Source organism: Peromyscus leucopus, chromosome 18 (genome assembly GCF_004664715.2).
Source record: "Peromyscus leucopus breed LL Stock chromosome 18, UCI_PerLeu_2.1, whole genome shotgun sequence".
NCBI classification, from domain to species: domain Eukaryota; kingdom Metazoa; phylum Chordata; class Mammalia; order Rodentia; family Cricetidae; genus Peromyscus; species Peromyscus leucopus.
The window spans coordinates 39728608-39744477 of NC_051078.1; the positions used below are offsets into that span (position 1 = coordinate 39728608).

The window sequence follows — 15870 nt, forward strand, 5'->3', positions numbered from 1 at the left end:
TCTATACATGAGATAAATACAAAATGAAAAAAGTGATTCAAGCCTCTCAGAGACCAGTTGTGATGCCAAGGTGTTTGTCTTTAGTAATAAAGGAAAGTAGAGTGCGGAGGAGAATGCTTCACACTCTGGCAGGGAGGGAGGGAGGGAGGGAGGGAGGGAGGGAGGGAGGGAGGGAGGGGATTTCTAGTTAAAGATGGTGAAGGCAGCAGCCTAGAGAAGACTAGAGAGCAAATGTAGCCCCCAAGCTGGGCACAGAGAAGGAAGGACACTGAGCAGCAGAGGGCTCTATGTGGTATTTCCAAGAGGGTCTCCAGATGACCGGGTAGCTCAGAGATATTCCTATTCTTATTTGTTGTTCTGGTGGGCGTCTGCTTGTCTCAGGCTGTGGTGATGCTGGGAACTAGAAGCAGGCATCAGAGATGCCGGGTGAGCATTCTAAACTAAGTCATACCTCAGCCCTAAAAACGTATCAACTTAGCTAGCAGAATCCTTTACTGGACTATAATCTTAAAGGAAGGGGGCAGGATGCAAATCAAATATGAAAAAGAGGCACATGTGTTAAAAACAAGTTCAAGAATACTGTATTTCTATGAGCCAAACTGCACACCCCACCCCATGCCTACAAACTTTTGTTTACGTTTTTAGATTCGGTAACTCAGTGACTATCTGGAGCCAGAGCTCCTGAAGAGGAATTAAGGCAAAGTGAGTCCATGTGAGAGGACCTTGTCCAGTGTGCCTGATGCACAGTGGTACACACCTTTAACCCCAACACTTAGGAGGCAGAGACCAGAGGCCAACCTGGTCAATACAGCAACTTCCAGGCCAGCCAACCAAGGCTACACAGTGAGATCCTGTCTCAAAAATGTTTGAAGGAAGTCATATAACCTGGAAACTAGTCTTAACTCCAAAAAAAAACCTTACTTGCAGAATGATGTGTTTTAATTAAATACAGCCATCACTGAGGGGTTCCAGCAAGATGAGACAAGGACAGACAAATGACTGTCCCGGGCCCTGGGGAACAGTACGGTACTGTGGGAAGGAAGCAATGGGTAGACCATGCCTGGGGTTCAGTTGTGCCGTTTCATTAGAAGACACTGAGAAAACGTTTCAACCCCATCTTCTAAGAAGAATGGTGGAGAGAACAAGTGATAAATGCACATACACAGAAAAATGCTGGAAAACGGAAAACTGAGGGGGGCCTAGATGTCATCAGTTTGGCACAAATAAGGGAAAGTATAATAAAATACTAGACATTTCTCTAAAGTGATTTCTAGAATGCCTTATTTTATAATAAAAGCAAAAACAACTTCAGGAGCATCAAAAATTCGTGTTGAAACTAAAAGCCTACCTTCCTAAGTCGACACTGGGTGGGGAGATGGGCCAGCTGCTCTCCCGCAGGCCCCAGGTCTGATCGCCAGCTCCCATGGGGCAGCTCAGAAGCACCTGTAACTCCAGTTCCCAGGCATCTGACACCCTCTTCTAGCTTCCTCACACACTACACGAGGTGGTGCACAGACATGCATGCAGGCAAAACATCCATGCACATAAAGTGAAAACTTTTAAATAAATACATCAGCATTAAGGAAACAGACCAAGTCTTGCGAGGATGAGGACCCGAGTCCTCAGAAGCCATGAACAGAAGCCAGGTCTGCCCAGCTCTAAGCCCAGCACGGGGAGTAAAGGCAGAGAGTCCCTGGGGCTGCTCAGCCAGCTGCCTAACATACCTGGTTATGTATAAGCCCCAGGCCAGGGAGACATCCTATCTCAAAAAACAAAGTGGGTCCAGCATGGTGGCACACACCCTTAGTCCCAGCCCTCAAGAAGGAGAGGCGTGTACATCTATGAGTTCAAGGCCAGCATGGTCTACACAGTGAGAGTACCAGGTCAGCGAGGGCTACATAGTGAGACTCTGTCTAAAAAAGCCAAAGAAAAAAACCAAGCAAACAAACAAAAATCAAAGTGGACAGTGCATAAAAAAATGACACCTGAAGTTGGTCTCTGACCTGTATATGCATATATCTGTGTACCTGAATACACATACACATACACACACACACACACACACACACACACACACACACACACAAAGATCTCAACACAAAGGAAGACTTTATTTTGAAGAATTATGGTGAAATGAAACAAAAGTGCATAATTTTAATATTCAAATAAACAAATATATAATCATTTTAACTGTAGGAAGCCAAAAGAGCCAAGAAAAATTCTTTACAACTAAAAGGAAACTTCAATTTTTTTCAATTTTAGTAAAATGGAGATTTATAATTCTCACTTATTTGCAAAGGAAAAAAAATGACAATTTTCTCCAATAACATTCATTCATACTTCATTTAACAAATAGGTAGTAAGCACAAAAAAGCAAGAAAAAAGCAAATAAAATCAATGACAAATGCCACAAGATTCCTGCCATCAAAGATGGTACAGTAAGGTGGAAAAAGAACATATGAGTAACTATTAACAATGTGTATAAATTTAGTATAAAGGGTATGTCCTAAACACAGTGATAAGAGTAGATTTTCCTGCATAAATTGATAAAACCCAAAATATTCACCCAATAATGAACAAACAATAGCTAAGTAAACTCTCTTACTTGGAAAATCTTTCCCATCTGGATAGTAATATTCTGTGAACTCTATATAGATAGCTGACATTTCTTGTGGAAGATACAGGGATTTTTTGTTGCAGGAAATCATACTTTTGGGGGAAGAACGACATTGCTCTGCTGTAGAGACCTGAGAAAACAAGTTTGCTTAAATTATACAGAATAAAGCCCTTCCCAAAGAACTTTCACAATGGACATACACATCACTTTGCATCTTAAAATACCATCTTAAAGTCTCTTCTGGGCTCTGTGGGTAAAGGTACTTGCTGCCAAGCCTGATAGCCACATGGTGAAGAGAACAGAGTCCTACAAGTTGTCCTCACACCTCAACGTATCTGCTGTTGTGTGCGGGGGTCAAGGGGTGGGTGACACACTAATACATAAGTAAATGAACAAAAATAATAATTAAAATGAAATATTTATTCGCCAACCATTCAGAAAACTCTATAACCAATTCAGATCTTTACCAATTAAAAACTTAACTTCGCTACACAGAGAAACCCTGTTCTGAAAAAAAAAAAAAAGAAAATAAAAGGCTTCACTTTGTACATTGTCTTTGGTAAACTTACTATTTTGAGCCTTAAAAATGACAGGAAACCAGCAATAATTGTATATTATTAGTCAATATAGATAAATAAGTGGCAGATTCAGGACACAGTGGATTGACAGCCAGAATAGTTTCTCAGTATATTCTTTATAATTCATTATAGGTTCTCTATATTGTGAAAACATGTTAGAGTTTGCCATTCAGAAAGAAAAACTCTGCAGACAGATGATGGTGTAGTCACCTAATGTGAATATACTTAATGTCAATGAATTGTAATTTTAAAATAATTATAATGAGGGCTGGAGAGAGATGGCTCAGAGGTTAAGAGCATTGACTGCTCTTCCAGAGGTCCTAAGTTCAATTCCCAGCACCACATGATGGCTCACAACCATCAATAATGAGATCTGGTGACCTCTTCTGGCGTCCAGGCAAACGTGCAGACAGAACATTGCATACATAACAAATAAATAAATCATAAAATATTATTAGTATCATTATCATCATCATCATCATGAGCCGGGCAGTGGTGGCGCACGCCTTTAATCCCAGCACTCAGGAGGCAGAGGTAGGTGGATCTCTGTGAGTTCGAGGCCAGCTTGGGCTACAGAGCGAGATCCAGGACAGGCTCCAAAGCTGCACAGAGAAACCCTGTCTCAAAAAACAAAAACAAAACAAAATAAAAGAAATAAACAAAAATAATTATAATGGAAAAGTATGTCAATTTTACAGAAATAATTGATGTAAAATACCTAACTATAAATAGTTCAGTCAAATCATTTGATTTCTTAGTTATTCCCAAGAGGACTTATTTTTAAGGCCCTAGATAGATTGTTTTCACATTGGGTTGGGGATGTGTACAATCCCTGAGGTTCAATCTCCAGCACTACACAATCCGGGCATGGTGCCTCATGCCTGTAACCCCAGGACTCTGAAGGTGGAGCCATGAGAAAAAGTTCAAGGTCAACAAGGCTGGAACACAGGAGAGCCACTATAACAAAGAGAGTATTAATTCTCATCAGATGATGTTTTATCGATTGATTTATTGGGCTAAGTTAGTAGGCTTGGAAAATATTTTAAGTTTCATTTGTTCAACAAATGTGTATATTTCTTTTTCATTCATTATTATTATTAAAAGTGTGTGTGTGTGTGTGTGTGTGTGTGTGTGTGTGTGAGTATGTGAGAGTATGTGTGTGTGTGTGTATGTGTGTGTGTGTGTGTGTAAGCGCACACGTGCCACGGTACACCACGGTACACACGTGGCAGTAAGAGGACAACTTCAGGGAGTCGGTTCTCTCATCCCATCACGTGGGTCCCCAGGCTTGGAGGCGAACACCTTCACCTGCTGAGCCGTCCCGCCAGCTCCGCGTGCGTCTATGTCTTGTGTGAAGTATTAAGAGAGTATATTTTCTGTTGACAATGTTTCTTCTTGAAATAATCCAATTTTCTTCTTTTTACACAAAGATTTGAGAAAGTTTACATCACATTATTTAAAAACTCCTCTGCACATACAGAAAAACCTAAATTATGTCAATTTAATAAACAAAAGCATATTTTAATTGTTAAAGTTATTAAAACGGAGATGAAATATCACTATTTTTTGTAACTTTTTTTTAAAATAATGTTTCTGGATACAGTTTTTTCACTACACTATGAACAATTTGAGATTATGAGTACTTGTTCTCCCTCATTTCTCTATGGTTTTATTTAAACGCTAAGATTTAAGGTTTACTTTAAAGCTGGGTATGGGAGTACATGCCTGCAACCCCAGCATTCAGGAGGTAGAGGCAGGAGTAAAAACAGCTCAAGGCCAGCCTCAGCTACATAGGGAACTCAAGGCTAGCCTATGCTACATGAGAGCCTGTCGCAAAGGAGAAAAAAAACAGCAACAATTAAGTAAGCTGCATTATATAAATAGTTTGTAAAGAAAGCTACTGCACAATGAGAAAATAATCAGGGCTTTAAGTGTACTTAAATAAAAACTTTTTAGATAAAGCAAGAGACTTACTACAATAAATGAGAACAGTTCATAAATAATTATATGAACCTAAGTGTGTCTATTTTTAAAAACAGGTCAAATAGACTTTTGTTGCTCTTGAAGACTGTGATATCAGGCCATGTTATATGATTACAGCTTGAGCGAAAGAGCGTGTAGGGGCAGAGTTCTTCCCATAAAAGTGAATTCACACTTTATAGGAGCAGAGTACAGCAAAAAGGCGTTTCAGGTTCTTCCACACAGACCGCTGTGCTCTAAGAAATTTGGTCTCCATGAAGAGCTCTGGGCTCTGCCCATGCTCCCTAGAGATAACTACAGACTATCATTTTCTCCTCACAATGCCAACTGATAAAGGCATGCAAATCGGAAGACTGTAGGCTGGACTGGTCACACTTGAAGTCTTATTAGTGGTTAGAGGTCAGGGAAGACGTTGGGTCATCTGCCATTAGTCTACTCAAAAATAAATTCAACCACAAAAGCAATCCTTCACGTATACAGTACACATCTGCACTGTGGGGCTAGGAAGGGACCTTGGGCCCAGTGAGCTACATCAACAGCCTGAATTTTACATCTAGAAGCCGTCCAGACTGTGCCCTGTGCATATGGCAGGCTCTACTTGTTCCCTTTTTCCTTATAACCAAAGTGAATCTGACAGATTCCAGTGAGTGCTGTGAGGACTGTGAGTGCAGCACTCACCCTGGTGTAACTTAGGGAGCCCCAAACTTGTAACAACCTGCAGTTCTATTCCCTTGACCTCGGTTTGTCCAATTCAAGATAATCACATAAATACAAATCAGTGAACTGTTATTTTCTACCCGGCATAATTTGCATTTCATAAAATTACTCTAGAGCTTTAAAGATAAGTGGTGGGGTTAATTGAGTTGCTTGAGATGAGGAGATCTAACACATACCTGGTATATATTGAAATCTGCAAGTCTAACGACAACAGAGCTGGACATCAGCTTGGCTTTGGATGGCTGAGGTAACACTGGTGGTGCTTTAGGAGTCCCTTTCAGCGTGGACTCTTTCTCTGTGAGAAACAAAAATTCCTCTCAATTCATTATAAAATTACTTTTCATAGCTACTCTTCTGCTACAGAGAAGACTACTAGAAACAGAAGAATGCTCCATTTCTCAAACAAGATAATACACAGAGAGACAAGTATGCCTTTATAATGGTTATTCTTTAAAACAAGAATCATATTTTAATTATATTTAAGTCACTCTCTCACAATGTTAAAAGTGAAAAATTAACAAGCCACTTAAGAATCTAAATACTCTAAGAGGACATTACTATTACTGGTTATACTAATCTGGGAAGTATTGAGGACTAGGGATCTGACTCAGCAGTTAAGAGCTCACGGTTCTCTTGCAGAGGACCCAAGTTTGGTTCCCAGGACCCATGTTAGGCAGCTCACATTCACTGCCTGTAATTTCAACTCTAAAGGACCCTGTGCTCTCTTCCGACTCCACAGACAATGCACTCCTGTGCATAAACCCATACACAAACATACACACATACACATTATTAAAAAGAAAACCACTGGAAAGTGCTTTGGTCTATAAAACCATTAGTCTACATCATCGGAATTTAAAATACTGCTTCTCATTCTCCCCTCGGCCCCTCCCCCATTTGAATGAACATGAGGGGACATCATTTGGTGAAATACCTGTTTGTGTGTGCTGGGGAGAGGCATGTGTTGGGGATTTAGGAGGTGAACCTACATTATGATCCTTCATAGCCTGTTTAAGCATTTCAACGTTGCATTCAAATTCATGTAACAACTCGTTAGCCCATCCATTCTTTGTTTTGGTTGCATCACTGAAATACATCCAATGATTACAACTATCTCCTGTAAAAGGAATAAGAGGAACTTCAATGTAAAGCTTTATATAAAACTCAGTCATTTTCTCAAGAGAGCAGCCTTTGTTCTGTTTTGAGAGGTTTTGATTGCAGGAGGGCTCACCATACCAGGCTTAAGTCTTTAATATTAAAAAAAAAAAAATCAGTTTATTTCTCTAACAGAATAAGAGCAAGACAGAGGAAAAAAGTATCAAAAGCAAATAACCCAGGTGACTTTCTATCTAGAACCTATCCTTGGGAAACAATGCTCAATTCAAAGCTAAAGATTCGGGCAGTTTTCACAGATGCTCAATTACCTGGCAAACAGCTACTGTAAAGAATCTCGGAAAAACACCAAGGAAAACCCTTCATCAAGACTTGTTGTCAAGTGACTAACCGTAATCTAATACCTAACGCTGACAAGATGATGGTTATCAAACATTTAAGGAAACAACAGAACTACACAACACAGGTTCCAATCATCAACAGATACATGTTTGGAGAGGACAAAGCAAAATCCAGACTAGGTTTCTTTGTAATGACTTAGAGAAGTTGCAGGAACACACAAAAGTTGAGAAAATAAAGTCTGCTCCATGACTATCTCCCCTTCTAAAATAAAAAGAATCTCCACAGTCAGAAAGCTTTTCTCTTCCCTCCAGACTGAGGCTGCATTGCTGGGTGTCCTGAGTGTCCTACTGCCCCCGGTGCTGGGCTCCCAGGCCTAGACAGCACAGCGGCCAGCTGAAAGGGTCTGGAACCCTTCCCAACTAGGGCAGGCCCTGAGACATGCCCTCCAAAAGCAACCCTGTCTGTGCCGACAGAGAATTGATAAGCACTGACGGGGAAGCCTGACATAAAAATCTTACTGCTTTTTAAAAGTACTGGAAATTCTATTATATTTTGTTTTTGTTTTCTTATTAGTGTAAATTACAAAATGAAAACAAATACTACCAAATCTCAGACATAGGTGTGATGGTTGAATTACTTGATTTGGCAATAAATTATCCTATTTTATTTTTGTTATTTGGTAGAAAAGAACATATCAATACTTGATGATTAAAGAGCCTATTAAATCTTATTTACTGATGAATTTAGAAAATATAGAAAAGTGGGAGGAAATTGCAAAATTATTTAAAAATTCAAACTATTACGACTTGATTTGTCACAAATCACAAAATAATACAAATACATGTTGTTATAATCCAATTCTTTATGTTTTAAAACATGTATTTAGTACTGATTTAGATAATTGTAATTCTTCTTCTCCTTCCTTTTCTCCCCACCCCCTTGCTCTGTGATGCTGTGGATCAACCCTACAGCCTCACACAAGCTATTCAAGTTCTCAACCATTTAGTGATACCTTAGCCCGAATCGGTCAGTTTCTAATTACAGTTTCTAATAATCTACATGAACCTCATTATGTCTAAGACAATTCTATATTCTTGGTAAAGTGCTGCCAGAAGAAAAACAGTAACAATATTGTGATCTCTTTTCTTCCTAATAAGTAAAAACAAATGAACAATTAAATTTTTTAAAAAATTGGCTATGTCATTTTAAAAGCAAGATTTGCGTATTTTAAATAAATTATTATACACACCTGCTTTATGATAAGGATAATAGTCTATGGTCAGCTGTGTGAAGGAGAGCTGCATAGCACCTCCACTAATACGTCTGTTGGACTCTGGGAAGAGAAAAAGAAGTGAGGGAGGGAAAAGGAGAGAAACACTAAGTAAACATTTGAAACATTGACTTTACCATTTAAGTCAGATTCCAAGTAGCAACAGTAAGTATACGTACCCAATATAAGTGATTAACTGGTTTATATCAACTAGTGCAACTTTTAGCATAGCTCCAGTCCTCATCTGCAGCCTTTGAAGTCAGCCCGTGAGAGGGCTCAGCAGATTAAAACACTTGTCAGCAAGCCTCAGGACCTGAGTTCAATTCCCAGCTCTCATAGAGGAAAGTCTCCCAAATGCTCTCCTCTGGCTTCCACATGTTTGGAGCTAATTGTTTCAGTACTCAGAATTTTTGTTTATTTGTTTTGGTTATTTGAAAGTGGTAAGCTATGTACAAAGCACATTATGAGTAGTTTCTGAGGTAGTGCTCAGTAATAAAAACAGTATTCTGAAGTAAAACCTACCAAACAGGTGAAATAAACATGGTAGGTAATAAAAGTGTCTTGGTTAGTTTTACCATCAGATGAGTTTTTTGTAAACTGATGACTATTTTGAAGCCTTTAAGATTTCACAACAGAGATGCCACTGCAGAACCCATACAGTGTGGGAGACATCACAATCCAGGGTACTTATGAGAGAGAAGTCACTGCAGAACCCATACAGTGTGGGAGACATCATAATCCAGGGTACTTAGGAGGGAGAAGTCACTGCAGAACCCATACAGTGTGGGAGACATCATCATCTAGGGTACTTAGGAGGGAGAAGTCACTGCAAACCCACACAGTGTGGGAGACATCATCCAGGGTACTTAGGAGGAGTAATAGCAGGTAAGCCAGGGCTTAGAAAATACTAAGCAAAAATGCTTAGTTTCACCAGCTCGTTTTGTTACTGTGCTTTAAAAAATTTTGGGTTTTTCCTTTTCAATCACTAAAGCAGAAAATGACAACTATAAATCAAAAGACACAAAGTGGGCAAAGAAAATGACAACAAATTCCTTTACAAACCCCACATCTTCTGCTCTCCATCCCTTCGTTTTTGGGCAGTACTGGACTGACTGAACCTAGGGCCTCTCACATGCCTTATACGTGCACTATCACAGAGATAGTCCCCCAGACGTGAGGGAAGAAAGTCGAGAGAGGGTCTAATTAACTCGCCCTACGCTGGCTCTGGACTCACTCTGTAGCTACTCACTGTGTAGAAACACAGACCTTGAGTTGGTGATCCTCCTGCCGTGAGGCCCCAGTGCTGGGATCGTAAGCCTGTACACTAGGCCAGCTCCCTCTATCCTTCCGATTGTTAGCCGACTCCTCCCCATTTCTCTGATGGCTGGAGAATAATTGCTTCTCCTAAGACTTTCTCAGCTTTAAAAACAATAAAACCCAAAAGATATTCTGACACAGGCCTGAAGAACTCAGGTCAAATATCTCCATTTTTAAGGGATCTTCGCTTCCTTCTAACACTCACCAAAATGATCTAAACACTGTCTCTGAGGTAAGCCTGCCTGCTGAACTCCCCCATGACTAGTGGGCCATTGACTCTGTGAGAGAGAAGCAGAAATACCGAGCACTCCAAGTGTGGAACGTGGGTTTTCAAAGTGACCAGGGATAGCTTCCTGCCTGTCCTATTACCCCAGTCCACTCAACACAGGCACACAAACTGAAAAAGGAGTCAGTTTCCTTATGAAATGCTGGGGGAGGGGACACAATGTTAGAGAGCCACACAGTCGTCTTTATGTGCACAAAGAACATGGATTCAGGGCTGCAGAGATGGCTCAGAGGTTAAGAGCACTCACTGCTCTTCTAGGGGACCTGAGTTCAATTCCCAGCACCCACACAGTAGCTCACAACCATTTGTAACTCTACTTCCAAGGGATCCACATCCTCTTGTGGCCTCCAGAGGAACTGAGCACACACCAGTGCACAGACACACTTGCAGGCAAATTACAAGACAACACAAGTTGATAGACAGGTGAGTTAATCACAATGCTTACCACATGTAAACACTTATGAATGGACTATAGGATAAAATGTATAGATAGTTTCAAAAGGCAATTCGAAGTTACTTTATTCAAGGATGTCATTTATTCAGTCTTGGTTACTGTTGCTGTTTTCAGACAGGGTCTCTTTATGCAGGCTGGCCTCAATGTTTCAAATGTTTCCTTTCTACACCAATCTGAATGATGATATTTTAATAGATACTATATATAATAAACAATACAGTATTGCAGTCAATTTGTAGAAAAGGCAAATAGTTTGATGTAAGATTACCTTTTTCTTTCGCATGAATATCGTCACAGATGTGTAGATCTAGATGTGAAATCACTAGATGGTGGGAGGTTTCCTTAACATCAAAGTCATTGAAGAATTTGACAATTGCATCGTTGAGATCAGGAGCATTGGCAGCCTGTGGGGTCTTCACGTGCTGGCTGGATGAGGCTGCAGTAGAGCTCTAAAGATTCCAAACCACATTATCACCGCCTGCTCACATCCTCAGAATGTCACACACGAACAAGCAACCCACAAGAAATGAGCATGATATAGTGTATGTTGTATCAGCAGCTCAGCTGCCTTAAGAATACCTTCTGAATTATATAAAAACAAAACTATACACAATCTGACTGCAAGCCTAATAAATTTCAGCAAATATCTGTACACACTTACATTCTTAGTTTTCCTCATCCTTACCTCTTCAATCAAAGCTGCTTTCTCCTCTGTATTTCTTTTTATGGCTAACAAAACTACATATTATCATTCTTAAGTCTTCAGCTTCCTTATCCGTAACTTCCAGAAGATGTAGGTATTGCTTTCCAATCTGGTTTGTTATGTCTTTTGAGTCATTATCAAAAACTCCTGCACACACTTCCTCTAGACTGGCTCCATTCTCTGTCCTCCTCATTAGCTCCTCTTCTATGACGCTATGACACTGTGACGCTGTCATAAATCGACTAAACTGCCCCAGAGAAAATTCCTACTAGCACCCAGATGCCAAAATGTACAAGGCCCCTCTTGTCTACACAGTCCACTTGTGCAGGAAAACTGCCCTGCTCTCGTCCTGTAGGCTGTCCCTAAATTTAAAATTAGGCTGACAGGGCAAGACATGGTGGCACACACCTCCCAGCACTCAGGAGGCAGAGGCAGGTTGAGCTATATAAGTTCAAGGCCAGCCTAGTCTACAAAGTATGTTCCAAGCCAGACAAGGCTACATAGTAAGATCCTGTCTCAAAAAAAAAAAAAAAAAAAAAAAAAAAAAAAAACAAAAACCCACAACAATAAAAAGTAAAAATAAATAAATTCAGCTCCCCCAGAGAGCTCAGGAGGTGGCACTTGGATAAGCATCACAAAACGGGCAGGATGAGACGGGACTCGCCGTCAGCTCTGTAGGTTTTTACTTGTTTCCCTGGCTATAAGCTCTGTAAAACTCTGCTCACACCAACAGGTAGAGCAGATGAGGGGATTTGTTTTCAAAATGGAATTCGGTACTTTACACTCCAAGTTACGTGCTAGGATTGACGACGTGCTTTACCATATGATATTGCTTCCAATAACCCAATCCTTCTACAGTTCTTTCTATGGTATATTCAAAACAAATAATGGAAGTCACTCGTCACTTAGTCATGAGAATCATTCATTTCTGGCAGCAAATATTCAAATTTCCTGTTTTGTTCCCAGAAGTATTTGTTCTTCCTGGACAAATCCATCACAGACTGGATTTTTGTAAGAGGGTGACTTCAGTTTCTTAAGAGGGTAAATGTAATTCTGGCACAGGAGAACATGTGGAACATCCCAAACCAGCATATTCTCAGGAGGTCAGAAGAGATAAAGAGCACATTAAGGTAGCAGGTATAGAACTCATTTCCTTAAAATGCAAGTCTCAGGAAAGAGTGTAGGGTGAGTGTGTGCTATGTGAACACAGGTCTCTCTCTGTGTGTCAGCATGTGCAGGTCAGAGGACAATCTCACCTTCCACCTAATTTGAGACATGATCTCTCTTTCGTAGCTCAGCCCACAACTTCCTGGATTCTCCTGTCTGCACCCCATCTTGTCACAGACACACACACTGTCTGCACCCCATCTTGTCACACACACACTGTCTGCACCCCATCTTGTCACACACACTGTCTGCACCCCATCTCGTCACACACACACTGTCTGCACCCCATCTCGTCACACACACTGTCTGCACCCCATCTTGTCACACACACTGTCTGCACCCCATCTTGTCACACACACACTGTCTGCACCTCATCTTGTCACAGACACACTGTCTGCACCCCATCTTGTCACAGACACACACACTGTCTGCACCCCATCTTGTCACACACACTGTCTGCACCCCATCTTGTCACACACACTGTCTGCACCCCATCTTGTCACACACACTGTCTGCACCCCATCTTGTCACACACACACTGTCTGCACCTCATCTTGTCACAGACACACTGTCTGCACCCCATCTTGTCACAGACACACACACTGTCTGCACCCCATCTTGTCACACACACTGTCTGCACCCCATCTTGTCACACACACTGTCTGCACCCCATCTTGCCACAGAGGCAGGAACTAGAGACGTTTTGAGGGTGCTGGGGATCCAAACTTGGATCCTAATGATGGTCCAGCAAGCACTTTCCCACAGACCCGTCTCCCTAGCTTGGTTCTTCACTCTGAGACACAATCTCATTAAGTTCCTTGCAAAGCCTCCCCAGATTCTGCAGTCAGTTTAAACTCCGGGGCTCCCCCCACTCATTCACCGCCTTCTCTCTTGGTTCTTCCCTTAGCACTGATGGAGAAGCCAGGTGTTTCGATTTCCCTCTCCCCAACACTCTCAAGCTATTGAAGGCAGGATCACACGTCTACTTTTCCGTCCAATTGTAAGCAAGCCAGCGTGAACAGCACGAAAGCCTGCAGTGTATGGCACGTCCATGTACCAAGCTCCATCACCAACAAGCTAAGATTGCTCAGAGGTATTAATATTACTGTGTTAAAAAAAACTTCATAGAAGTATGATTTCATAACATCTCACAAAATTTTAGGATGAGAAGTTATGAAATTTACTTCTACTTTTAATAAAATAATCAAATACACTACCCACTGGAATTTTCCATGTCTCTTCTACAAAGATATTTATGTATTAGTAATCAGGATTTAATACTGGGAAACACTGACAAAAAATTTTTTTTTATTCAGTTAAATGACACTTCTGACTCCCTATGGCCAACCCAGCACCAGTCATCAGAAAATTCTAGCGGAAGCTTTGTTTTCAGCTTTAGTGTCTCTGGACAGTTGTAGCTATCCAGCTGCCAGCCTTCAGTGCCTTCTCTTACACACCCAGGTTTTTCTGCCCTTTACCTCAAAAAATTAAACTCATTTCTAACACAAAAACTAATTGGTCTTATAGTATAAAACCCAGACCCAGATATTGGGGTAAATGCTGAAAGATCAGAGAAACAAAGGAACAAGCCACTGCCTCGTCTCACCTCTAGGACTCCTCAGCCTGAAGTTCCTCAGTTCCTGTCTCCTCGCGTCTTATATAACTTTCTCCGCCCACCATATAACTTCCTTTTAGTGCTAGAATTAAAGGCGTGTGATACCAAATACTGGGATTAAAGGTGTGTGCCACCACTGCCTGGCCTCTATGTTTACTCTAGTGGCTTGTTCTGTTCTCTGATCTTCAGGAAATTTTATTAGGGTACACAATATATCACCACACTGATTTTTTTTTTTTTTTTTTTTTTTTTACTTCCTGAAAAGGATTACTGGGCTAGGAAATGACTCGGTGCATAAAAACACTTACTATACAGGCATGAAGACTTGAGTTCAAGTCCCCAGCACTCACGTAAAAAGTGGGACACTGCCAACTCCAACCCTAGCACTGTGAGAGGACGTGATAGGATTCCTGGGGTTGGCGGCCATTCCAGCAGCAGGCTCAGTGAGAGACTATCACAGGAAATAAGGTGCAGGAGATGAAGCAGGAGACTCAACACACTCCTATGTCCACCATGCTCCCATGGGCGTGCACACATAAGGTTATACCATCAAATACTGCTACACCGCCAATAATTCTGTGCCCTGGACAAAGAGCTCCAAACAGAACAAGCACTAGACACACAGTAATGTCACATATAACATTATACTTGAATGGATTTAACCAAGAAGATACTTGGTTTCAGTGTTACAATATCACATAAAGGAAATAACCAACTCACCAATCTGTTGACACTAAGTTAAATGTTGTCTTTTTTTCTGTGAATTTGTAGCATACCTGTGCAGGTTCAGGAGCCATACTCTTCCTTTGTTCTGTTGACTTTTCTATTGCTTCACTAAGAGACTTTGCATACTGCACCATAGCCTTCAACTGGGAATCCGTTAAAACCCATAACAAGTCATCCAGTATTAGCACTAACTTCGTTGCGATGACATTGCAGTCTTTCAACTGTAATAAAAATGATTTAGAAAATTAATCCAAGACTAAAACTTACAACACCCTTACATTTATTAAAAGCATAAAGATTGTTAGTAGGATTAAATGTGGACGTGGATACTGCCTCCATTAAATAAGTATTTGAGCCTTCAGGATGGCTCAGTAGGCAGAGTCACTTGCCACCAAGCCTAATGGCCCGAGTCCAACCCTCAGGACCCCCGTAGTGGAAGGAGAGATCCAACATCCCTAAGCCACCCTCTGACCTCCACTAATAGCATGGCACGTGTCCCCCTTCCCACGAGATGAAGAATAATGAAAATGTAACAAATATTTATTGAGTGCCTATAAGACAGAAGACTATTTCCCAAAGCTAGAGATGATAGCGCTAAAAGAGACAGACAGGTTTCAGTACAAATTACATAGCATGTGCGTAATGTCTATGTGCAGGTGACAGCGCCTAATCGCTTCTGTTAACTGAACTCATCCTACCTGGGAAAGTGGAATTACAAGTCATCAAATACAAAAGGCCATTTCACCCACGGTTCACGTTTCTGGGAATCTCTGGGAAGCTCCGAGAAGCCTCCCTTCCTGGAACTTACCACAGCCATTTACGTTAATATGCCAGTGACACAGAGCACAGAGCACGCTGCTGAGTCTGTAATCGGGCCTGTTTTTAAAGGTATCATCTCCTCATTAAAGCTCATCACCAACCCCACTGCGCTCGCTCTCAGGCTCCAATACTCTTCCTGCTTGCTTCTTCGTTTATATATAGTTTC

General features: G+C 41.1%; 1 protein-coding gene across 3 annotated transcripts in view; it reads right to left on the minus strand.

Annotated features, from left to right (window-relative positions):
• Uhrf1bp1l (UHRF1 binding protein 1 like) overlaps positions 1-15870 on the minus strand; it is a 75416-nt gene that overhangs the window by 19009 nt on the left and 40537 nt on the right. For all 3 annotated transcript variants that reach the window (XM_028857187.2, XM_028857186.2, XM_028857188.2), the window contains 6 exons: positions 14936-15106; positions 10943-11123; positions 8597-8680; positions 6827-7009; positions 6069-6187; positions 2606-2747 (listed from right to left, as the gene is read on the minus strand). In XM_028857187.2, the coding sequence (XP_028713020.1) occupies positions 2606-2747; positions 6069-6187; positions 6827-7009; positions 8597-8680; positions 10943-11123; positions 14936-15106 (880 nt within the window). The remainder of the gene's footprint in view (positions 1-2605; positions 2748-6068; positions 6188-6826; positions 7010-8596; positions 8681-10942; positions 11124-14935; positions 15107-15870) is intronic.